Source organism: Lycium barbarum, chromosome 3 (genome assembly GCF_019175385.1).
Source record: "Lycium barbarum isolate Lr01 chromosome 3, ASM1917538v2, whole genome shotgun sequence".
Lineage (NCBI taxonomy): Eukaryota > Viridiplantae > Streptophyta > Magnoliopsida > Solanales > Solanaceae > Lycium > Lycium barbarum.
Window position 1 is genome coordinate 120,701,554 of NC_083339.1, and position 24,420 is coordinate 120,725,973.

At 35.6% G+C, this 24,420-nt stretch overlaps 1 protein-coding gene across 4 annotated transcripts; it reads right to left on the bottom strand.

Moving 5' to 3' along the window:
* Positions 1–162: 162 nt before the first annotated feature.
* LOC132632088 (structural maintenance of chromosomes flexible hinge domain-containing protein GMI1) lies at positions 163–22,641 on the bottom strand. Of its 4 annotated transcripts, none has more exons than XM_060347902.1 (38): positions 22,541–22,641; positions 21,679–22,051; positions 21,563–21,592; positions 21,113–21,199; positions 20,952–21,007; positions 20,038–20,121; positions 18,902–18,974; positions 18,228–18,283; positions 18,040–18,145; positions 17,868–17,936; positions 17,288–17,374; positions 16,509–16,559; positions 14,965–15,100; positions 14,805–14,866; positions 14,533–14,661; positions 14,142–14,232; positions 14,010–14,044; positions 12,846–12,921; positions 12,593–12,754; positions 12,263–12,421; positions 12,074–12,095; positions 11,855–11,969; positions 11,648–11,767; positions 10,465–10,782; positions 10,265–10,368; positions 9,039–9,219; positions 8,837–8,945; positions 8,659–8,753; positions 7,188–7,286; positions 6,213–6,279; positions 5,338–5,423; positions 4,703–4,984; positions 4,459–4,635; positions 3,455–3,569; positions 1,745–1,952; positions 1,469–1,657; positions 994–1,311; positions 163–812 (listed from the first exon to the last, which is right to left on the bottom strand). In XM_060347902.1, coding segments are annotated over exons 1-38 (4,779 nt in total). In that variant the 5' UTR covers positions 22,543–22,641; the 3' UTR covers positions 163–562. The 4 variants fall into 4 exon arrangements, with proteins under 4 accessions (XP_060203885.1, XP_060203886.1, XP_060203884.1 ...); XM_060347903.1 differs by lacking the exon at positions 22,541–22,641 and adding an exon at positions 22,272–22,322; XM_060347901.1 differs by lacking the exon at positions 22,541–22,641 and adding an exon at positions 22,217–22,309.
* Between the last annotated feature and the right edge of the window lie 1,779 nt (positions 22,642–24,420).

Genomic DNA, 24,420 nt, shown 5'->3' on the forward strand with positions numbered 1-24,420 from the left:
CTCCATAGAATAAAAGGGCGGGGATGTCAGGACGAAACAAGTGTCTATAAGGCTATTCAGACTCTTATTTTTAACATCAATGATTGACAAGCTACGATATTTTGTATTTTTCCCGAATTAGTAATATGTAGCTGTATATTAACTTTCTGCAACGCGGCTAAAAGCACATAATCAATCGTTATTCCCACTGTCACATACAAGCATATCTGAAAACGCAACCAGATGCAGCAGCTTCACTTCCAATTCTTTTCCAAACAAAGATCAATAATTGATTCCTAAGACTTTACAAAAGGTAAACTAACTTTACCCACCAAGGCTAACAAAGCGGTGGGAAGATGCACCTTGATCATTCATTTTCTTGGACTGCTCTAGGTGTTGATCTGTACAATATACTGCCCTGTGTTTCTCATCAAAATATACCATGGAAGGATACAAAAATATGTTCCACAAAAGGGAAGTCTCCAGCATAAATGAACATAGAAGCTTTGGTTTAGGTAATTACATGTATACGCCTCGGAAGAAGCAAACCAGTATCAACCACTAGCCCTGGCTAATATCCATGTCAGAGTTGTACATTCCAGGTGGAGGTCCCAACTCTTCTAGCTGCCTTATAGTTTTTGGCCAACTTCCCCTTGCACTTTGCCAACTTATGCTTGTACGTTGCACTAGTCTTGATCAGTTCCTCTCTCTGACCTTGCAATTGACTTAGTTCCAGCTTCCTGTCTTCAATTCGCTTCAATTTTTCAACTTTCTCTGGAGAGAGGGGCAACTGTCTTTCCAGAGAGATGACTGGAAATAGAATATATGGTTCCCTGAAGAAAAATAAAGACAGATGTTAATCATTTAAGGCCCATGGATGTCATGCACGTTCTCTTTATCATTAAGAGAAACAAATAACAGGTAGAGAAGTAGGAAAAGGAAAGTCACCAGTTAGAAAGAGAAAGGAAATATGACTAGAATGAAAGTTTATCTAACACTGATAGGATAACATACTCAGATCCAACAGATACAACTCCATTTCCTCTCATCATTCCACCATCCAAGGAAACCCCACCATCTTCTATGCAGGAACTTGCCTGGTAAAGGTGCTCCCTAGACTTGTAGACTTGAAGCTTACCGAGCAGACGATAATATAATGTCTCCCGTAGACCATGACCTGAAGCAGTCCTCAACTGCAAATGCTCTTCAGAGAGGATTATCATATTGACTGCGTAACCCAAAAAGCCTGGAGGAGTTTCTCCATTTAATAAAGTAGGCTGTGGAAGAGCTAGTTTTCTTTGGGGATCAGTGCAGACTCCTTGCGAATATGGCCTGAAAGAAAAAACAAGCACCTTACACATTCTTCTTTCCAGAGAGCATGGACCATACGTGGCTCAAACATGATGTGTTAACTGGATCGAGAAACCTAATATCATAACTATTAAAAACAGCGGATTATAAGGTAAACCAGAGAAAAAAAGGCTTTTACCTAATATCCTCAAGGCATATCACCAAATATCGACCACTGATGGAAGTTCCAAGCTCAGCTAATATGTCAAAAGCATTGGCGCAATTGACATTTCCATCCATTCGATAATTCTCAAGAGCTCTAGCAGCTGCACGGGATTTGCATACTACAGCAACCATCTGATCTTCTCCCAGGTATGTTGAAAGCATGCTAAGACAAGAAAACATAATTACATCCATACTGCCAAAGGAAGTTCTTATACTCAATCATTTTAAGGAAAAGGACACCAGCATCAACCTGCTAAGCTTATGGGTGAGAACCTCTCCAAGAAGTGCAACCACGCCAAGTATGTCATTAACATATTCAAGATGTAGCTGTTCAGAATTTGGTGATCTGAGCAGCCTGTGGACAACAGCAGCTGCACTGTCCACCTTTCCTTCAATCCTCTCCATAACCATGACTTTATCATAGCCCAAATCGTGAAAAGAATCAAGACCAATGCAAGCTGCATCCATAAGCAGCAATTTCTAAGATGCATTAAATATGTCTAAGGAAGGTAAGGCACTCTGTTATTAATTAGGTGATCACTCTACTACAAGGAAGTAAGCACTGAACATCTTCCTATTTAACAGACTGTTAAATTGCGGGATTACTAATAGCACCAGGACAAGAAAGTAAGGAGAAGAACTGGGAAAACTCCAGAGGACAAAAGGAACCGAAAAGAAATGACAGGGACCACTTTTTGACCATCCAACATTAATACTGAAGTAACAGAAACTTGTATGAGTTTCTCTGTCGTCAATTTTTCTTTCTTCGTTCTTTCTTTCATCCTCTTCTTGAATCATCGACTTGAAATTGCCAGAGAGATGGCAACATGGACCTCGTACCACCAATCAATATTCCTACTCTTTGGTTTTCACTTCTTTTACTCACATTCACACTGAAACTTTATAGCCATAGAATAGTTATGCAGAGTTAGTTAAAAAAAGACAACTTCAAATACCTCCTATTAGCCACCTCAAGGCTTACCTCATAAATGTTAAATTTCCTTTCTGGTACTTATTGTCCTTAAGAATTATGAGTGAGTCGGTGTTCAGTCCAGAAGATAGTTTAAAAAGAAAATGCAGTTTTCTCTGTAAAATCTGAAAGGATAAGCGCTAGGATTTATACACATGTTGCTCTTACATTTAATAGCAATAACTGACACAGGATCACAGAAAGAGCCTTCAAATTAAACCAGGATGATTCAACAATCTCGTATATATCATAGTACCATTTTGCAAATTTATGCAGCATTTTGATTATATGTAAAATAAAGAAGACAACTTGTAAGAACAAGAGAATCTGCAATATCGACATGCTATGAAACTTCTCTCTTCAAATATCGTTTTTAATCTTAGTTACAAAAATAAAAAGAGAACAATATTAAAATCTTTTAAATGTCACTTTACGGAAAGTGAAATAGTCAGTTTATTAGATTTTTCTGAGAAATTATTTCCAAATGTTGCATAAACACCATATTCATTTGTGGAGACAAACTGAACGCAAGAAAATATTCCAGAATATAAAACAGATATGGAATCTCCGCAAATAGTAATCTTTAGACTTTAAGCTACAAGGTTCAAGTCAGGATTTATCATTAACCTAAAGAATGAAATTACTCAAAGAAGATGTTACCATTGCCTTTTGCATGTATCCGTAGAATGTGCAAAATAGTAAACATCAAAGCAGAGACAAAAGTTAAGAGATCCTAATATAACATTGTTTGGTTCCATGGCATCTAATGCAAACATGCCAAGAAATGGCATAGGATAGGCATGGTTCATGATGCACACATAATAAATGATTAAGACTTGATTTCATGTGGCAGTTTAAAAAATTTCAGACAACATAAGGCCAAACCATTGCAACACACTAGCATGAAAGAATCGTGACAACTTTCATAGAAAGCTGAAGGCATGAGGTGTAGACGGTAATTTAGCATACTAGCATCAGCGTAATTAATACCTCCCAAGTTGGACATCTCAAGCAGAATATTTGATCGCTTCATATCAAGTGTTTCCACGTTTGCTTCACATTGTCTGATGCATCGGTTATATTTGCAAATATCTTCCACAAGATTCTGGCAAGAAACACACCTCAAGTTTAGCGACAGTCTACGTAACAACAATGTTAGCAATGTAAGATAGTGAACAAGCCAAAAAAGGAAAGATCGTAGATATGCCATTAGTCATTCATGCAGGACATCCCGCTGCTTCTAAATCCTTCTATTACTGCTACTACGTAGAACTATTATCAAGACAATTATAGTACTTGGAGACATACACTAAAATGGTTGAACCATATCCCCTAAAAGACGTGGCTCTAACTTCATGTTAGGATTTGAATCCCAAATCCGACCTTTGTAAGCAGGTTCCCAGGAAAGATTGGAGGGTCACAGCTGGACCACTTAAATACCAACCTCCTTAGACAGAACCTACTTACGCCGTGATGTAAGCGAAGAATAAATAGCACACACAGATTTATAGTGGTTCACCCTCAATGTGAGAGCTACGTCCACGTTGCTGCTGCAGATCTTATTAAAGAAGAAATATTACAAGTGTTTACAACACTCAACCTCACAACCCCAATCCCAATTACACTCAAGAATTTTACCACAGAAAATTCTCTCAAAGACCTTCTCTTACTTAGGCCTTTCACTAAGAGTATTTCTCTTAGATTTTTCTCTCTCTTTGGGATGTGTTGTCTTCTTCAATTTGGTGTGTTTACAAATGAACCATAAGCTACCTATTTATAGGAATGAATTTCCTATGATGAGGTAAGCGCTTACATCACGACTATCATGAGGTAAGCGCTTACATCACGACTATGTGAACAAAAGAATTGACTTGTTTGGCCAATTCCACACCTAACACTTCACACATTCAAAAAGGCCATCCTTCCCTCCAACACCAAAGGAAAGAATATTAAATATCTCATGAGAATATCATTCTTAATCCAAAAATACATACTTGTAGTCTGTCTTCCAGATCCACGGAAGCACATGAATCCTTGAAGGGCACTATACTTCCATCATAGGTGTTGTCGTATATCGTTTCTGGGCCTTTCAAAGAAGATGAATCTTCCAGAAGCATAATCTCTTTATTCAGACTTTGATGTTCACTGTTTATTGCTTTCTCGACATGCACCTGCAGATAAAAGTATGAGGTTGTGATGCCAGCAAGATATAAAATAGTATATCACCTAGTATACAACCTCTATGCTTGTCTGCAGCTCATGGAAACGAGAGTGACTAGCTACAAAGCAGCAAATCCCTTCGCGATTTGGAAGAGGAATGGAGCGAACAATGCAGCGTCCATGATGGAAGCTGTATCTCACATTGTCTTCTCCCCTCAATGAGTTCTGTCTTATCAGAAGGGTATGGGAATGGCCATTCTCCTCATCATCATTGATATCTTGATCCACTTGACCAGCAGAATTTATAACCTCAAAGATAATCTCTTCCAAATGAGAACCAGCAGAACAAGCTTCAGGTACCTGATGTAAAGGAAACAACAGAAGCACCAGAAAAGGTTGGGTGCACTTTAATATTCAGATCATATGATCATTTCCATAACAAACAAATAGTTCTCTCATCATTTTTGTCCATCTTTGAAACTTCAAATTCTTAAAGAGACGTGAACAGGATGTCAAGAAGTTGAAAAGCCAGGTAATTTAAAATTTTAAAAGATAGAGAATAAATATAATGTTGGCCCCACTCTTCTGTATGTTAAGGGCAATGTTGGAAAGCAAAAATGTCATGCATTCAATTTTTAATGTGGACGAAGTTTTGGACACAGAAAAATTGAACTATTGGAAAAAATAATGAGATTTGAGGAGTTCTGACAAACCGTGGATGCAACTTGCAACGATCTCCTCTCTGTTCGGAACTCTTTCTTGAAAACTACTTCATCGCCAGAAAAAACGGAAATGGAAACTGTGGGCAGAATTAATAACTGGTTAAAGGACTGGGGACCATATGATCTAGCTATTCTTCAAACAACACTTACTGTTCACCTTCATTGCCACAAAAATAAATGCACCTTGACACAATTATGGAAGAAATTATTAAAGCAGTAGTGGATCCTTAATGACAACTCTATGATTGTTCTGCAAAGTACATAAAGTCTTCCTACTCAAAAGTTATGCCCAAAACACATATTTAACCTCATTCTAGTTTTTGGGGTTGAGTTAGAGTGATGAGGGTTCCCAAATTGGTGGAGAAAATGAGTTGATGTCTCCTTATATGGTCTTCGACAATCCTCACCTTAGGCTCTAGCTTTTGGGATTGGATTAGACCGAACATCAATTTTCATAATAGTAAGATTCTTTCACAAAAGGGGAGCTTGGAGCAACGGTAAAGTTGTCTCAGTATGACCTAAAGGTTACGGGTTCGAGCCATGGAAGCAGCCACTAGTGCTTGCATTAGGATAGGCTATCTACATCATACCCTTTGGGCGCGTCCCTAGCCGGACCCTGCTAACACAGGATGCTTTGTGCACCGGGCTGCCCTTTTTAAGATTCTTCCACAAAGACGTCTCAGTCAAATAGACAAATGGAGTTATTGCAGAAGAGATTACCAGCACTCAGCACATTTCTATGCAGTAACACTGGTAGTCTTAACATAATTATGCCACCGCAAAAAAGTTAGGCAGGTGATGCATCTTCCTTCATGCATGAGAACCTTATTACTGCAACAACTTTAGCGTTATGTTAAAGTACATACCAGGTTTACCATATCCTGCTGTGACCTTCAAGGTTCCACTAAGGTTTACACACCCATGATCATCGACCTATATCACGAAACCTGATGAGCATAATCCATTTGAAAACTAGAAAAGAGCAAAGGAAATTGGAACAAACGCGTTTGAAAGAACTTAGACATCAAAAATCAATCGGCATGCACCAAGCCACCAACACAAATTGGGAGGCTTTAGCTAATAAACATGCTTCAAGGTGTAATATATAAAAACTTTGTGCATCTATGTACGTATGAACAAGTATACAAGTCACATAACACAATAGATAGTAAAACTAGGATAACTCCTGATTGGCTCAGATCTCTTTGTAAAAACCTTCTTTCTTAATTTTAGCTGAGCCCCGAACATAAATGGATGAACCACACTAAACCCAATAAAAACCCTGATTGGTCTAAAACCAGTTATATTTTGATAGGTTAAACTCGAAAAGAGTACGTTGCGATTTTTGGACTGTTCTAGACAAAAAAATTCAATACAGTGGTCATCTGCAAACCATAAACATTTTCTCCAAGTGTCAGCATCATATAAGTATCCCTGCTTATATGTAGCATTTTAGCATTGATAAATTACCAAGTGAGACAAGTTCTTGGATACATGGTCTCCAATTGGATTTGGCTGGCAAAAGTTAAACTAATTAACGCATAAGTTAGGAGGAGAAAACATTATGTTATCGTCTGTAATTTATTTCTTAATATATCTGATTATCTTGAAACTTCTTGTCAGGTCAGAAGTATTAGACACTTTGAGATGACCCCAAAATACAAATCTTATCGTACATAATCAGATCGAGCAAGTAAAAAAGGGAAAACAATATTTCTCTCACTTCAAATTCCTAAAAAGATAATAAATTAAGAAAAGAAACTACAAACTATCTTCTTAAATGATCCCCTCCAACCAACTACAACACTGGATGTGAAAAACAGAATGAAAAAGAAAACCACCTTAGAAAAACAATCTCCTTTATCTAGTAATTGCAATCCTTCCACCATCAGCTTGATGTGCTCATCTTTTCTCATATGATTACCATATTTGTCAAATATCTGCATCAAAGACAGAATAAGATATATACAACCAGATAAAGTGCAAGCAAAAAGAGCTAGAAGGAAAAGCAACTAGAGCTACACCCGTTAATAAACCATAAAACAAGAATAAACCAGTGAGACATGAAAGTATGTCTTTTCTACAGCAAAAAAGTGAAGATTTCATTGTTTATCAAGCAGCTGTTAAGTTAGCTATTTTTGTTTTCAGCAGCAAACTAGCATATGCTCTTCTTCATGTCGTACACAGTCATTGATTGATTCTTGTGATGCAAGGTTACATTTTTTTTCCATCAACATTGACGTGTAGCTAAGAAAGAATGTAGTATCATGACGCAAAGTATCATAAATGATTGATTGTACAGACTTTCTTAGAGAATTATTGAAGGAAGGTAAGCTGGCTAGTAATATGAAAGATGATTAAAAGTCACATTGATTCCTGCAAGCTGAAGACTAACTTGGAAACTTAGCTGATCAATTCTATTCCTTGCGAATTCCTGACCATTTTCAGGTCCCATTAGTTTCAGTTTATATCAATCATGCAGTAATTGTTATAAGCAGCTATAACAATGCTCATTGACAAGCATATGGATTAAAAGTAAGGATTACTGTATGAACCTATCATGAAATAGCGGGATGACTGTTTCTACCTTTCAGGAAAAATGCAAGTATTAGTATAATGCAATATCTAAGAACTTATGTCAAACTGGTCATACTGGGAAGCAAAAGAGCAAACTCATTAGATCTTGCTCCGAGCAACTTTGGTTCTCATGTGGTTGCTTTTGTTTTAAACCACTAGCACATATCTCATCCTTCAAAGTAGGAAAAAGGAACTTCAACTCTTTCATTTAAACTCAACATACAGATGCAACATAAAAGTAATCGTTATACTTTATTTTTCTCATCAAAACCTAAAACTCGCATTTAGTTTGTTCCACCACAGCTTTTTTGGATTATCCAACACTCTCCAAGATGATTGGACCATCAAAGACGTCAAATAATCCAATCTTGTGGTACCAGTTTGGCTTCTCTTTCTTCCTGAAATTACTATCCTATATGAGACCTTTATTTTTTTAGAATAATTTTCATATTGTACACCTTTTTTTAAACGCATTGCAACCGTACACCTTTTTCTCTTTGTTCTAATAAATTTCCTACGATACACTTGCAAAGAAAATGCTGATATTATCCTTCTCATGGGCACAAAACGACGCTTTGGTTAACAGTGTTTTTCACAATTTCAAGCATGAAAGGGTTTTTAAGAACTATTTCACTAGAACATAGATCCATGTCTTGATAGAAATTCTGAATTGTGCTTCTACATGACACCTTATGGTGATAGTAGAATGTTGAATTCAAATTCCATTACACGTACCTCTAGAGCAAGCTCCTTAATTATCATCCCAGGAACCAATTTCTTGCCAAAATCTACAGGACGCAGGAGGACACGTTGCAGTGGTCCTGGAATAACTGTGAACAGCGGAAGATGACTAATAAATAACAGAAGGTTATATATTCTCAGTCAATGGACAACAAGATAATGTATCAACTACCTGCACATGGAATAGCTACTAAAAATGAATCCTCCTTTGAACATATATGTAAGGTAGCTTCATAACTTGGTCGAATCTTATCCAACTCACTAGTTGCAATGGTTACATTCTGTAGAGTGGGAATTCGTGAAACAGTTATTTATTCAAGAAGATTCGCAAGGTGTATTGAATAGGACACGAAGCTGGGATCATATAACTTCACCTTAAACTTCATGGTATATTTGTCACGTGTAATGTATTGATCGTAACTGAATTGCGATACAATAGCTCTGCCGCTAGAACTTAACTTCATCTCTATCTCTGTTTGCAACTTAAATGGTATACGATTGGAAAATCTATCATAACATGCAACACTCAAAACCTCTGGGAAACAAGAACCAACCCTGCCAAAGATACACATTTAGACAAAAACAACACATTTAGACAAAATCAAACATAACTTTGACAAGAAGTAGCAAGATTTGCTTATAAACAGGTGAAAGGAATAGTCAGTCTTAACAAAACTAGATTCTGGTTCTCAATTGCTGATAATGAGATACTTAAGGCAAATGGAGAAAAAAATAAAAAGTTGCACACTGCTCTTAAGAGATATTGAAGGGAAAAATAACTGGTACTTAGGTTTATCTAAATTGCTTCAGAAATATTGGAAGAAGGCATAATTAAGGAAACAGCTCAAACATCATACTGATGATTATGAAAACTCATTCAAGTATTACAGGGGAAAAAATATTTTCTGTTTCCTATACATCTCACAATTTGATAATTTCCTCAATGGAATAAATCAAAATCCATTCATTCATAGACTGTGAATGCAAAAGAATTAAGAGAAAATGAGCATTCAAAAATATTGTTGAAGACCTAAAATTTAACAAAAGTCTCTTCTCTAATAGCTAAAACATTAGATGAGGTGATTCAGACATTTAATATATGCAGAGGTATTGAGGTTGAGTCTCACTACCAACCTTCAAGAAAAATATAACTACGTGCTTAACCCAAGGAAAATAATCAGCCAAGGAAGCATGTTGAAGAACTAAAATAAATAAATAAACAAATAAAAGAGCCTTTTCTTTAACCATACAAGCATTAAGACAAAGCAGTTCACACAATTTAAATCTTTTTTACAGCATCATAAAATGAGGATAGTATTCATATCCTAACTCTCCTCTATCTTTTTATATCTCTTTTGCTTTATCTTGTCTTGGCATTTCTCTGTCTGCAGAACATAGCATATTTTATTGATTCAATGCAGGGTGACTAATTACTTCTCCTCCGTCCTTCTTATGTTTCCATAGGGTTCAAACTTAAGAATCGTATGAGAATGAAGAACATCAAAGATATCACATTTGTATGGAAAATGAGTCAGTGGTGGAAAAAAATTCATTTTGCCCAACTTATCCAAGAAGTCCATTTAGAATTGAGATGCCCCACCTTACACTGTGTGTACCCGTCCCATCACTTTCAAGTTTCCAACTAGCAGCCTCAGACAATGCTTTCACGCGCACTTCCTTTTTAGAGAATGTACGACTTTCTTTCTGAAAAAAAGATATCAAACAGCAAGGAAAATCAAGGATAAGAAATACGTTATTCAGTGTACTTTAAAATGGAGATATACAGATCATATAACTTACAAGAGAAAATCGAAACAGATAGATGCCTGCTTTCTGAAATAGATCTGGTAACTTCTTCTTCAGGGGAAATATATATAGACCATTCGACCCTTTAAGTGATGAAGGAGTCAATAGCCCCGAGTAAATATGACTATGTTTCTTCTCGTTCTCATCTGCTTTAAATTTGACCTCTAGAGTCATCTCAAAATTTTCTTTCATGATGTGTTTCTGATCCAAACTTTTGGATGCAGTAACAGAACTAAAAGAAGCCGGACGAACAACTGCAACAATCACCTCAGGAGGTTCATGTCCAGCATCAACAACATCCTCAGGTAGCTCCTGCAATTGCAACCGAATTAAGCAATTCAATGAAAACCTATACATATGCAGTACAATCTAAGATCATTCGCAGCTGAAATCTGATCACGTTCGAAGATATTCAAAGTAATAGAAGCTCAATAAGCCCAGGAATTTTTTAAGAACTTGGAAAAACATGTTCCACTAGACACACAGCAATTTCTTCCAGGCTGAATAAGTAAAAAACATTATAGAGCTGTTCAGGTTGATTTCCACTAGAAAAAAGACCATGTCATCTGTCTTGGACCCCAAGTAGAAAAAGTAGACGAAATTACAGAGTACTATAAAAGAAAAAGGTAGCAACCAACTAGAGGATCACCTATGTTAGTTGGTGCCTTATGTTCAAAAGATCGGGAGAGGATGTGGATCACCTTCTACTACATTGTCAGGTTGCTTCAAGGTTATGGTGGGTGATGCTGAGATGGTTTGGACTAATGTTGATTATGCCGGGGACGATAAAGGACGCTTTGTTCAGCTGGGCTTTTAGAAGATGAAAGAGAAGGCGTAGGACATGGGACATTGCTCCATTAGTTCTCGTGTAAGTAGTGTCAAGAGAAAGACATGGAAGAGCTTTTAAAGGAATTGAGCATGATTTTGTACATTTGAAGAACAGCCTTTTATCCTGATTTCTTTTTGGTGCATTCATGAGATTCCTATTTATACAGATGAATGGGTATCTACTCTAGAGAACCACTTATTTTTGTAGGTTCCTTTTGGTTGGTATACTACTAGTATATGGGAGTTTTTCGCTTTTATTGAAGATATTATTCCATACTTGATTTTAAAATTGAAAAAAAGCAAAAAATAAACCAGTAATTAGAAGAAGCAAGCTGCTTCTATTAAATACCCCCTCAATGCCCAAGTCCTGACATTGCTTGGCATCGAATATGTCAATGGATGATGGAGTGGTTTTCTCTTGGAGTTTCAAAATTTGGTTCTCCCATTCCGTATTATCAACAGATAAGCACTGCAAAAGATGAAACTAATTCTTCAGAAAATATGTATAGAAAGGGAAAAAAATTGAGCACCAGAAGTATGGAGCCAAGGTCATAACCTTTCCAGCATCAATCACACTAATCGGCAGAGGTTTTGATTCACGGATTTCAAAGCCAGCACACCCTTTATCAAATGTTAGGCGACAACCGCTCTCAGCAGGGACATTTAATGGCCTGTAAATGACATGGTAAAGATAATTTTCTAGATAATACTGTTTGAGGGAGGGGAACACACCTTGAAAGGTAGTGGTATGAAATATAAGTACTGAATTGCAAACCTGCAGATGATTCGAGCCTCACCTGAAAAATATAGAGAAAAATGTTATAACGTTGTGACAATGTTTACAGATAGCTACCAGTAGAAATGTATTTACCTACCCGAGCTAGACATAAGATTAGCAAAATATTAAGCTACTTAGGATTAAACATGCAGAAGGGCATGTTTCATGAACAATATAAAAACTTACCACCTGAGTCCCCCTGCAATCCTTCAAGGATAATAAATTCCAATGTGGCGAAAACGTTGTTTTTATGGAAACCCCTATAAGCTCCCTTCAAAATCTTAATCTTCTGCCCTGATTTCCAAGTTATGCCTTTCCTCCGGAAAACCTTGTGGATTCTCATAACTAGAAGTCAAAAACAGGGCACCAACAATAAGTAACAATAGTGACTGAAATCACAACCTTATATTAGTAAGCACATCAATGGGAAACTACAAGTTGCATCAATTCTCAAACAGGCTGCAAGATTACAGTGAAATGATGCAGCTGTAAGAATTTATCATAGGATTCATATACCTTTCTTGTCTGAAGGGTCAATTACAATAGTAGGTTGATCCTCTCCACAGTCAACCTCCTCGTCATAACGATCATGCATCTGAAACATCCACTCCTGATATTGCTTCTCCAGTTGCAAGAGAGTCAACTTTTTTCCATCTTTGGATATCTCAACGTGAACATCTAAAAGGATTTGAAGCATAAAGCAAAGATACATCATTGCATAGAAGTGGGATATTACTTCAACAGTGCGTAACAAACCAAAAGTCATTACTGTTATCTTTCTCCAAAGGCTTGTTGCCGAAATTCCTTAATGCAATGGTGTAATGATGCTGATGTGCTAAGTCAGTCTGAGGAAATACATACAGCAGATTTCATCAGATAAAAGAGGGAATACAGATCATCATATCATTCTTGGAATCACACATATAATATCTCGAAACAAGACTTAGGAAATATAAATTGGAGACTTGAAGTTGGGGAAGGCCTCATTCGGGCTTAGTTGATTTACATTGTATAGTAGTCAGGTAGCCTTGCAATTTCCCAACTCTTTCAAAGAGTTGGTAGAGTAACACTTTCTATAAGCATACCTTATACAGCTATCCCTTCACTTTCACCAGGAAATCTCCTGTGTAACTCCCCCTAAAGCCCTAAAATCTCATCCCACAGGCACATCTTGACTATGAAAAGCCGAGAGATAGATCACGCCAAAAAGCTGCCAATTTATTACATATGATACCACAACCCATTTGAATGGATCTCAATGCTCGGATGCCTCGGCTAAAAGAAGTCCATAAATTCTTATATAATGGTTAGGTTCGAAATCAATGGACTCACGACCATCTATTTCAACATCTGGGATTTGACTTTCCACCACCAATGCAAACTATTGTTAGATTCAGGCGGCTACAGAGACAATAGGTGTAAGATTCATCACTGCAATTGCCGAAAATACCAGGCCTACTAACGGCACAAAAATGGAGGGAGGGTTGAAATTCAAAAATGGGTTAGTATTGTTCCAGAAGATGTAAAATAAATATGGTAAAGAAGATATTGAAAAAAATGGAACAAGATAAGAAATATATGATTATTGGCAAGGTCGTTCTAGACAAATATAAGTAGGTCAACGAGCAATGATACCAAATGCACGCCGTGTATTGAACTTTATGGTTTCCTGTGGCGTAAAAACAATCAGACCAAATATGTTGGAAATAGAAAATTTCCAACTTCCCAAGTAAAGAACTGTTATTTGCATATTTGGGTTCCTCTAGTCTACCCAACAAGTATTTCTCCTGTTTTCCACACAGTTCCTCCATTGATATATGTATGTAAATAAATATTCTCATTTTGCACTCCAGGAAATGAGTTTCTGTCTTCATGCATGCAATTAAATCCTTTATCAAGCTGTCAGAGTGTGTTTAAGAAAGTTGTCTTGTACCTTTGACGGTGTTGGGTTGAAACCAGCATCGGTCTCTGCAAGCAGAATATTGCTCTATGATGCTTGGAACAATGACAAAGCAATTGTTTATTCATTAAAGAGAGTACTTGTTTGGTACAAATGGTTTTATACCTATAAAGCATTTTACTCTAAAGCAGCATCTCTTCAAGACGTCAGCCCTGTCACTCTTGCTTGCCTTAGGTTCCATGAAGGGAAGCCAAGACTGCAATAAACAAAACAGAATAAATAGTTGACATTTTTCAAGATTGAGGCCATAAAAAATAAGGAGAAGAAGTTAAAGAGCGGGCAACAAGACAAAAGGCAAGTAGTTGATATAGAATAACAAAATACACACTTGTTTTAGTAAAACAGCATAAAAATAGGCGCACATGCTCTTTCTTTCAAAGTCTGGAGATATTTTATTATGAAAGTAATTTTTGGCAGATTATGGATAATGACTGAATACAAGATTGGCGAAGCATAATTAGAGTAACTATAAATAACAGAAAGATTCTGAACTAACCCATCGAGCATCTGGAAGTAGACGACCCAACCTCCGGACAGAAACACGACTGAAACTTTCAAAATTCTCTGTAATTCCATACCCATCTGCTTCTAGTTTTTTCAATATCCGCTCAATACTCTCTTTACCCTGCAATTAAAAGCATGCACACATCCTTAAAAAGGTTTGAAGAGCAGGATCTTTTTTTATAAGAAGGTGTAGGATCTGTATGACATCAAAAAGAAATTCCTAGGTTCAATGGCACGGTAAAAAATTATACAAAATAGTTTTACCTGCACCACTGGAAAATAAACACACCTCAGGCGAGCATGTGCTTCGAGGGATGATCTCTTTCCTGAGAAATTTGATCTCAGATATAAAATGCACTCTGATAACATGATTTGAGGAAAATACTTGCTAGATTTTTGTCGTGAAAAAAGATGCATATGTTACCTGAACCAGCTTTTAAACCGTCACTATCCTTTACATGAAAGCTAAGTTGCATTACAAACTCGGGACCATTGCAGGATAGTAAGTTTGTCGTTGCCACCTCTCCACCTTCAATTTCTGCTAAGTTGGTGTGATTGACCTGTTAATTTGCATCAATGGAAAAATCTGCTGAAAAAGAAAGAGATTGTCTACTAGAAGAATAATAGGCAAAGGTGCTCTGATTGAGATTTCCCAAAAATACTAGAATTTGCTTTAATAAGAATAGGTAAAGTTGCTCTGATTGAGATTTGCGAAAAATTTGACCGGTGACAAGGCAACCAACAGTTCACAAGCCATGAGAGAAGATAGCAGCTGAAAATTCCTATTTTTGTGGTTACTAAAGCTTATCTCTAAGACTGCATGACAAAGAGACCAGGATACTCATCATAAAACAAAAGGCAAGGGCAACTGTCAGTGAAATGCATTGAAGATTAAAAAAGAGAGAACAACTACCAGCACCAGTTTGAAAAAGACAACTAGCAAATGCCAGAGATGAGAAAAGAAAGAAGCTCTCTCTACAAAAAGAAAACATGAAAACGAGAACATTTGTACCACGACAGTTTAGACAGAAAATTTACATAACAGACTGAATTGCATTTCTTACCAGAAAAAGCTCTTCAAGAAATTCGACAAGAAAACATAATAAATATCTACTATCTGAACATTCCACATGCTTTGAATGCTTTCTATCAATGACGATTAAGAAAGGCAACACCAAAAAAAAATAAGAAAAAAATGAAGTAACTGCCACACAGATAATCCAAGAGGACGTTTAAGAACTATAGAAGCACTTTTCAGTAAGGGAATGGAAAAATGGAATTAAATCAGAAGAACAAAGCAGTAAGAGAATGGAAAGCACAAGGTGCAGAGGAAGAGGATAAAGTTAGTAGACGTAGTTCACAACCAGATTTTCGTGACATGCAAGATTAATACACAATCAAAATACCAAGTTATACTGTGGCGTCCAGACATAAGAATTCATGGTGAAGATTAAATTCCACATTGGAAAACATCTGCATTACAACTCATTTGTCAACCTTCAGAAAAGACCCTAATGAAATCCTCAACAAGATATAAGATGACCATTGCCAGAACAAGGCGATCTTAAAGATCAAGAGTGCGAAAACCTATCCAGTGATGTACTCAGTGTGGTGAAATCACAAGAAAAGAAACAATAAAGTGAAAGGTTAGTCCTCCACACTAACTTTAAAGATGAGACGTAGTTCAGTGCAATCAGGCTCGGGAAGTAACATGCTGACTTTTCATTATTTTAATTTATATCTATAAAAAGGAAGATCCTATATAAAACAGGTATACAAAAGTCCAAGGGGACATTTAAGATGATTCTCAATAAAAAGCAACCAATAATCTCTGATATTAATTGGTGTATCCTGGTTTACCAAAAAATTATAAACGTTTCCCTGGCGTCTGTTTGGCTTTTATAGAAATATCAACTGCATGGATTAAGAAAATTATCCCTGAGTTACAACAACATATGGATACTGTACCTCAAACTCAACAGGCATCATGGTTCTTCCTGTACTTGATACTTCGTCACACTGCCCAAAGAAATAATAATGAATAAGATACAGTAGATCAGAGGACACAGGATAAATCATGTAAGGCGGAGATTATCATCACATGACCACATACACCAGACTACGGTACCATCATCAAGAGCAATGGTTGTAGCTCCAGATAAACCTTTAAACTTGACCTTTGAACTCTCTATGATTGTTATCTAACTAAAATAATAGTTATTACAATGACTACAGGACATTAAATTCTGGCAAAGAATTCTCAAAGTTTGAACAATAACAACTACTATGCCACAATCCCAAGCAAGTTGGGGAGCTATCAGAATTTGAACAGGTCAACAAAATTCCATACCTGCAATGTTCATATTCTAATAGTAGGAAATTTATAATCTGTAACATACACTGAGCGAAATGCAACCAGAGAAAAGAAAAAGTGTGAAGTGTGTAGCATATGCAAGGCCTGTTCGAAGCGTATTACAAAGTTGGAATACAAATGGAATAGGTATTAAGCAAAAGAAATGAATTAGTATGCTTAAAGCAACAAATAATAATTTCAAAATCACAATACCCAAACTCCCACGTGCACAATAGTACTCAGTCCATATCAAAGTAGCAAAGTAGCTATTTGCATTTATATGCAATGTTATGAATCAATTTTGAAAGTAAAAAACAGAAAAAACTGGTCAGAAGGTGCAACTGTGTAAGCCTCTAAAACCAACTTATCAGAAAAAATTCTATAAGCCACTAACCTGAATATAAGGGAAGTATATATCTTTCAGTTTGTATTGTAGTAGCTGTACGCTTTTGCTTCTCATCTTTGGATGAAAAATTTCAACCTGTCAATAAGGTTAGCAGCAACAGAGTTCAAAGCTGATCATATACTTTCACTAACAATTCCATAGCATGTTTGAAACTGATTCATGGAAGTATTATCATATACTGAAACAACTAAGCATTTAAAAAATCTAAATGCTAAGAGCAGCCTAAACCAGAAATCGATTATAGACATTTGTTCTTCATAAAAATAATTTGGACAACACCATAATAACCCATTTCAAAAACAATTTCAAGAGAATATTATTTTTTAGAGACTCGAGAAAGTTCTAAGTCCATGGATAAGAGGACCTAGCACAACACTCTCAAGAACCATAAAGACTGCACAGAAAGTAGCTATTAGGATATCAATCAATCATGCTAAAATATTAGGATGGGAAATGAACTCAAAATTGACTTCGTAGGAAGCCGGTGGAAAATTCTACTGCATAGGAAGATGATACTAAAGAACTCTAATAATCAAAAGGTCAGCAAGAATCCAGAAGAATATATTACTTTAGTGAAGCTACCATCAGTTGATTCGCGTAACTCGTCTTCCAAGGGGTCTCTAACCTTTCCATCAGTCTAAATGAAAGGAAAAAATGTAAACTTAAGAAGAAAGATAAAAAAGGACAGGAGGCAAATGATAAGATCATAGCAATATTAAATAATGATGACTGATGAGCACCCTCCAAGTTTGTTGAGAAGAAGAACAGCGGAGTAGAGATTCTCTGTCAAGATGTAACACATATACTTTCTTAGACTCCTTTGTCTTTGAAGAAACTGAGGCTCGTCTACAAAAAGGGCAGCATGAAAAAGTGTTAGTCCTTTCTTTTTGTCTAAAATGAAGTCATTATAAAAGTTAGCTAGACATACCTTCCCAAATGCATAGATGCAATAGGTCCTCCATAACCAAACAAACCAAAGAAAGGCTGTAAAAGCAACCACCATGTCAGCCAAGAGGGTAGAGAAACTGCTAGATCTAGAAACAGGACATAGTTGGATTCCTTGTTTGCTAGTAGCATGAATTAAGAATCACATTATATAAGGTAAAAACAGCCCCAGCTTTTATTAAGAAAGAAGGAGTTTTTGTAGAGGAAGGGAATAAAAAAGGAAGATAGAAAGTTACGTGTACAAGTTAGTAAGATTTCAAAGATACATCAATAGAAATAGTTATATATTCCATTTAAATACTTGTAATGCTCTTGTTGCTTGTTTTTATCTTATGTTACTTGATTCATTGATGTTCAAAACATTCACGGGGTAACATACAGGATACTTCACAGTGCCAGGTTGCAGGGAAATGACAAGACCAACATCAGACGTTAGTTCATTACGATATGTAACTACTGTTCTTTTTTTCCTTTTTCTTTGATCAAGATGTAACTACTTTTCTCTTGGTTCAAGCTGGAACAGTTACAAGCATAGAGACTTCAAAACTCAACAAATGCAACAGTAAATAGATATAGATCTGTATATTGGAAATTCATTTCTAATAAAAGTCCTTTGACCACAGCTAAGCAAACTATGTATTGGAATGACACAACAACCGTTAGGTATGGAGGTTTTCCTCCTCTGCCTGTGTCTCTCGATAATCTATTTAGAGAAGCTCCTATCTTTCCCCTGAAACACATACAACAACACATAATTGGAAAATAAAAGATACATGAAAGTGCAGTAAAAAAAAAAAAAAGAGTAACAATAGAAGAATTAACTACGTAATTTAAGAAAGCAATATCATGTTTCCAGGCTGGTTTTAACATAGAAATCACGAGAGAATTGAATGAAGATAGTTGCAGTTAATTAATAAATACATGTAGCTTTTCACTGCATCAACTCTTCAGTTCTATTTATCTGATTTGTAGCCTAGACAAACTGGGGGCATGTATGATCAATCCCTTTCTGGAGATCCTGAGTGTTAACATATCTCATCGTATTGCATCAAAGAAGTCCTCAATTTCTTTAGACATCCTCTTTAAGTCATCAATCTCATCTACTACCAGTGGTTTTCCCTCAATTCAATATAAGTTCTTTCAAAATGATAAGCATCATAACAAATATACCTAACATGAACTACTTCTTCTTTTTTAGTAAGTGCAGATAGACCTAGCATAACTTCAAATAGCAGAAACAAAAACAGACCTCTGATTTTTTCTGGAAGTTATTTTTAAAAGTACGACACATGGAAGCAAAACAATCTATCAATATGTGAAGGAGATAGTAAGACATCAAATCTAAAACAGTCAAAAGAAAAGAAAAATTGAGGCCTTTCGAAGGAATAGATGTTCATCCATATAACTTAAAACTTGAACCATCTAAGACACCAACTCCAATTTTAAGAACTGATTTCTAGTGTCTCGCTGCCAACCTCAAGAAGAACCACTTATGCCACCCATAACACAGTATTTTGATAATTTAGCTCTCAAAATTAACTTATGCTTTAGACACATCATTGTGATAGCTAACAAGATTCCAGCCAGAGGTGAAGCTACAAATTTGAGTTTAAAGGTTCTAGATTCTAAAAAGAATAAAGTTTACTGAATTCTTGATAAATTATTTATACATATTAAGCATATTTTTTAACACAAATACAAGGTATACGCCAAAACTATTGGGTTCTGCCGAACCTATAATGAAAAGGCTAGCTCCGCCCCTTATACCAGCTATATCAGAGAAAAGAAGTTACCATTTCCCAATAGAGTTTTCATAACTTCCATCCATTCCAGGGCCTGTGTCAAAGAGTGTAATCCTACTTTCGGTTAACTCTAGACTGCAAAAATGAGAGAAACAATGAACAGCTTCAGGGTTGTACGAAACATGAGCTAGTGGTAAAGACAACGAAACAGCCCTAGCACCATTCGACATAACACAAGTTAAGTGAAAAAAAGACAAGCAGAACCAAACAGGAGCATAACAGGATATCCAATCTTACTAAGATGCACAGTTACAAATAACCAGAAGAACAAAGCTAAGCAACTACTGTCGACAGCAGGTCAAACAAACAAATGTTAGTGCATTAAAAAAAAAATTAATTAGAAAGAAAGAGGCAAAGTATCTAACTTTCGAAGTTGATATTCAACCATACATCCTTGGATTCATTGTTAGGCTAAAAAACAAAAGGAATATTTAGTTAAGAAGTAAGTTAAAGCATGAACTGAATTGAATGGGGAAAATTGGAAGCATCCTGTATGATATCTCAAAAAAGAATGAATATTGTTAACAAGGGCATACTTACTAGGTACTAAAATTATCAGAAAAGTGAGTAAGAAGTTCCTTTGGGAAATAAATTAATCTCTATCAGGAAAGTTCATGTGTACTTAATGCAACCTTAACTGAAGAGGACACAAACAGGATTACATGTTACTGAGGAGATTTAATTCTTGCATGTTGGGATCACCATTTTAAGAGAACACTTTACAATCATTCCCAAAATGAACAATAGACCCGAATACTCTCAAGTATACATTGGCTTCTTTCAAAAAAATTAGTCTTTAGTGAATATACAGTTATACACTATCTCCAGACAATAAAAACCTACAATTTAAGCGTTTGAATCCGATCACATGCTTTATTGAGCTATCCAACTACAAAATTCCGTACCTTATTAGCCTCCTCTGATTTGCTTGATTGGACCATACAGCCTGCAATGAATTGTCCTGATACACCATTGAAATGACGTTAATACTTAAAGGTGATCAACATAAATAGAGAAAGCTATATGACCTATCGGAAAAAAGAAGTTATATGCGAAAGGTGCTTACAATCAAATCTGCCAGTGCTGTTTCAAAAGTATATTCTTGTGGTAGCTCCATCAACAAATCAGTATCTGGTGTAAGATCCCACATATTCTGCCAAGTGAAAGCATACACTCAATTAACACATAAACTTCTATATAGTACTCCTTCCGTCACAAAATAAGTGTTGCTTTAGCTTAAACAAGTTATCCCAAAATAAGTGTCACTTTAGGAATTCAAGACCAAAGTTGGCAAGTGTTTCCAACTATGCCATTAACATTAAAAAAGTAGTCCTCTTTAATGTTGTTTAATTCTCAAAAAGCATCTAATCAATAGGAATAACTTAGTAACTTATATCTTCGTATGTATGATTTTTCTTAATGGACGTGAAAAGGGCTAAATCACAGTTATTTTAGGGGTGGAGGGAATATAACATAAATTCTTGAATATCGTGCTTCCAGAGACAGAAGAACCAACCTTATATGTAGCTTCTTCAGTTGAACCATCCTGTATGGTAAATGGAAATAACAAAAACCAAATGAGAACACATACAACCAAAACAAAAAACCAGCCAAAAACAGATAGTAACATACACAAAGCCTTATCATATAAGACTTGTTGGGCTTGAGAATCTTGAAATCCAATATTTTAGTTATCTTGTTCTCAAAAGCATCTACAAAATGCAAATCCTTGCTAGACCAATTAATCTGTGTTTTGGTCTTAGGTAACTCTGTTCTTCGCCCATATTCACGCCTCACTAAAACAGCAAACTCCTTAACAGACATTTCACCTGGTGCTTCACGTACTTGCAACTCCAAAGTTACCCCATTAGGCAAAAGAACCCGAAAATAAAAAACTTTTTCCTCTTTTTCTTCATCATCTGAATCAGGTTCAATTCTTAAAACCCTTGCTGGTTTCTTTCTGGGCGTTCCCGATCCAAAATCTTCACAAGGCCTTTTGCTCGACCTGCCATGACAAACAAACAAACAAAAAAAAAGGCTTAAACATGATCAAACTTAACAAGATCCTTTTTTTTAAAAAGCAAAAACATGTCATAAACACTCGAAACATAAAGAGTAGCTCTATTTTTCAGTTATCCCTATACAAATCAAGAAACTAACATGGACATACATAGATCGATGTGTTCTCAAAACAAAAAACAAAAGCTGTATAGCGAAAAACTTACTCCACAAGACATAAATAAAGCAAAAGGAACAGATTTTAAGGTGGAAAAGGCAAAATAGAAAAGAATTTGTCAATAAAGCAAAAGAAAAAGATTTTAAGGTGGAAAAGGCAAAAAAGAAAAGATTTTGACTCATGCTTGACTTGAGTCCACATCTATGTTCACTGTTTATAGTAACTATTACGTACATGCATGGAAATGAGTTGTACATATATATGACTAATCTTTTGTGTATGTATATGTTAAAGAACTCTTGATTGATGATGACTTACATTTTTTTTCCCTTGTAGCAGCAAATGGTGATGGATTTGGATTTGGATTTGGAAGAGTTTCACAGAAAAAAAATGTTTAAAGAAGGGTTTGTGTGTTTGAGAGAAATGGAGAAGAAAAGCAAAAGACTGTGATGTGCAGGTAGTATATATAGTACTAGCATGCATCAGAGGCCTGAAGGCTATTGTGGCCAGGGTGTACAGTACGCACCCCTTTTGTCTCTATCTGGATTATTACTGTAATAAGCTCAAGATGGAGTAGCATTTATTTATTTTCTTGGATATAAGGGCGTGTATCTGGTGCTGTGTAGAGTCTATATTAAGCTCAAGTTAGTAGTATTTATGTTCTTGTAATCCGGGAATGGATTTGAGTAATTAAATGTAATTATACAATTTGATTGGTTTGTTTGGCGTCTATCTGGTGCTGTTTAGAGTCTATATTAAGAGCAAGTTAGCACTTAGATTCTTGTAAATAAGGTGAATTGGATTTGAGTAATTAAATGTAATTATACAATTTGACTAAGTTTGTTTGGCGTCTATCTGATGCTGTTTAGAATATATATTAAGAGCAAGTTAGCCTTTATGTTCTTGTAAATAAGAGCCTAGCCACAAGCTAATAAGTTTGAGTAATTAAGTGTGATTGCACATTGTGAACCGTTTATTTGACCAAATAATTATTATTTGGTTAGTAAGAAATTATATATGCAAATTGAAAGAGAGCAATTACACTCGCCACAATTAATAATGTCATAGTGTTTTTAACTGTCAACCCCTTTAAGAAAAATACTCATTCTTAGAAAGTAAGATATATTTTTACTAACTTGTCTTTAATAAATATTTTGAAAAAAATGTAGTAGCACTTTAGTACTAGTTTCTTGGTTATGTAAAACTTCCTTTATTTAAATAAAGTCAAAATTGGAAAAACATTACTAATGCCTTCTTGTTTATGTAAAACACCACTTAGCTTAAAATCAAACCAAAGTTTATCAATTTTTTGAATTATAAACATTCTAAAATGAAATTAACAAAAAAAATTACTGATTTTTTTCCATTTGATTCGTTTTTTCAATTGCCATGAACACAATATAAACAAAGAGAAATGCAAACAATATGACGCCACGTGTCTGTAACCGTTTGATATTCTTAGCGCTAAAAGAGTGAGAAGAACTTAAACAGGATGAAAATAAGTGGGACACGTTGATAGACACGCTCCGCTTTTGGCGTATCAGCTTCCCTCATGATTTTAGTCTGTACATACATTATCCTTCTGTTGTTACCTTGTACCACGTCCATTAATGCTCTTTTTCAATTGTCTTTGGTTTTATTGGCTTTCTTTCACATTAAGGTTGTTTGGTTTTCTCAATCCATGTAGAGTCGAGTTAGAAGTTAGGACGGTTACTCAACTTTAGTTAATTGATCATTATAATTATTTAATTTTATTTTGTTTTTTAAAAGCCATTCAATTTTAATATTAAAAGCTTAGAAAAAGTTTATGATCATTGAAACTAACTAGACAAAGTTGAGTGACCATAATGGTTAATTACTCAAAATCGAGTGACCATACAAGCTTATAACTCAAAAGTTGAGTGACTTTTAGAAGATAAAATAAAGTTGAATGACTATGGTGGTCAGATACTCAAAGTTGAGTGATCATCCAAGTTTCTACTCTAAGTTGAGTGATTTTGGAAGACAAAGAAAGGTTGAGTGACTATGGGGTCAATTACCCAAAGTTAAGTGACCATCCAAGGTTCTAACTTCGTAGAAGTCTGTATAAGTAGTATGGTGTTCGATTACAAGGATAAAGAAATAATTTAATAATATTTTTTTCAAATATGTGGCATCATTTAGATTTCAAAAACCAAATAAATTGCATTAAAATATTT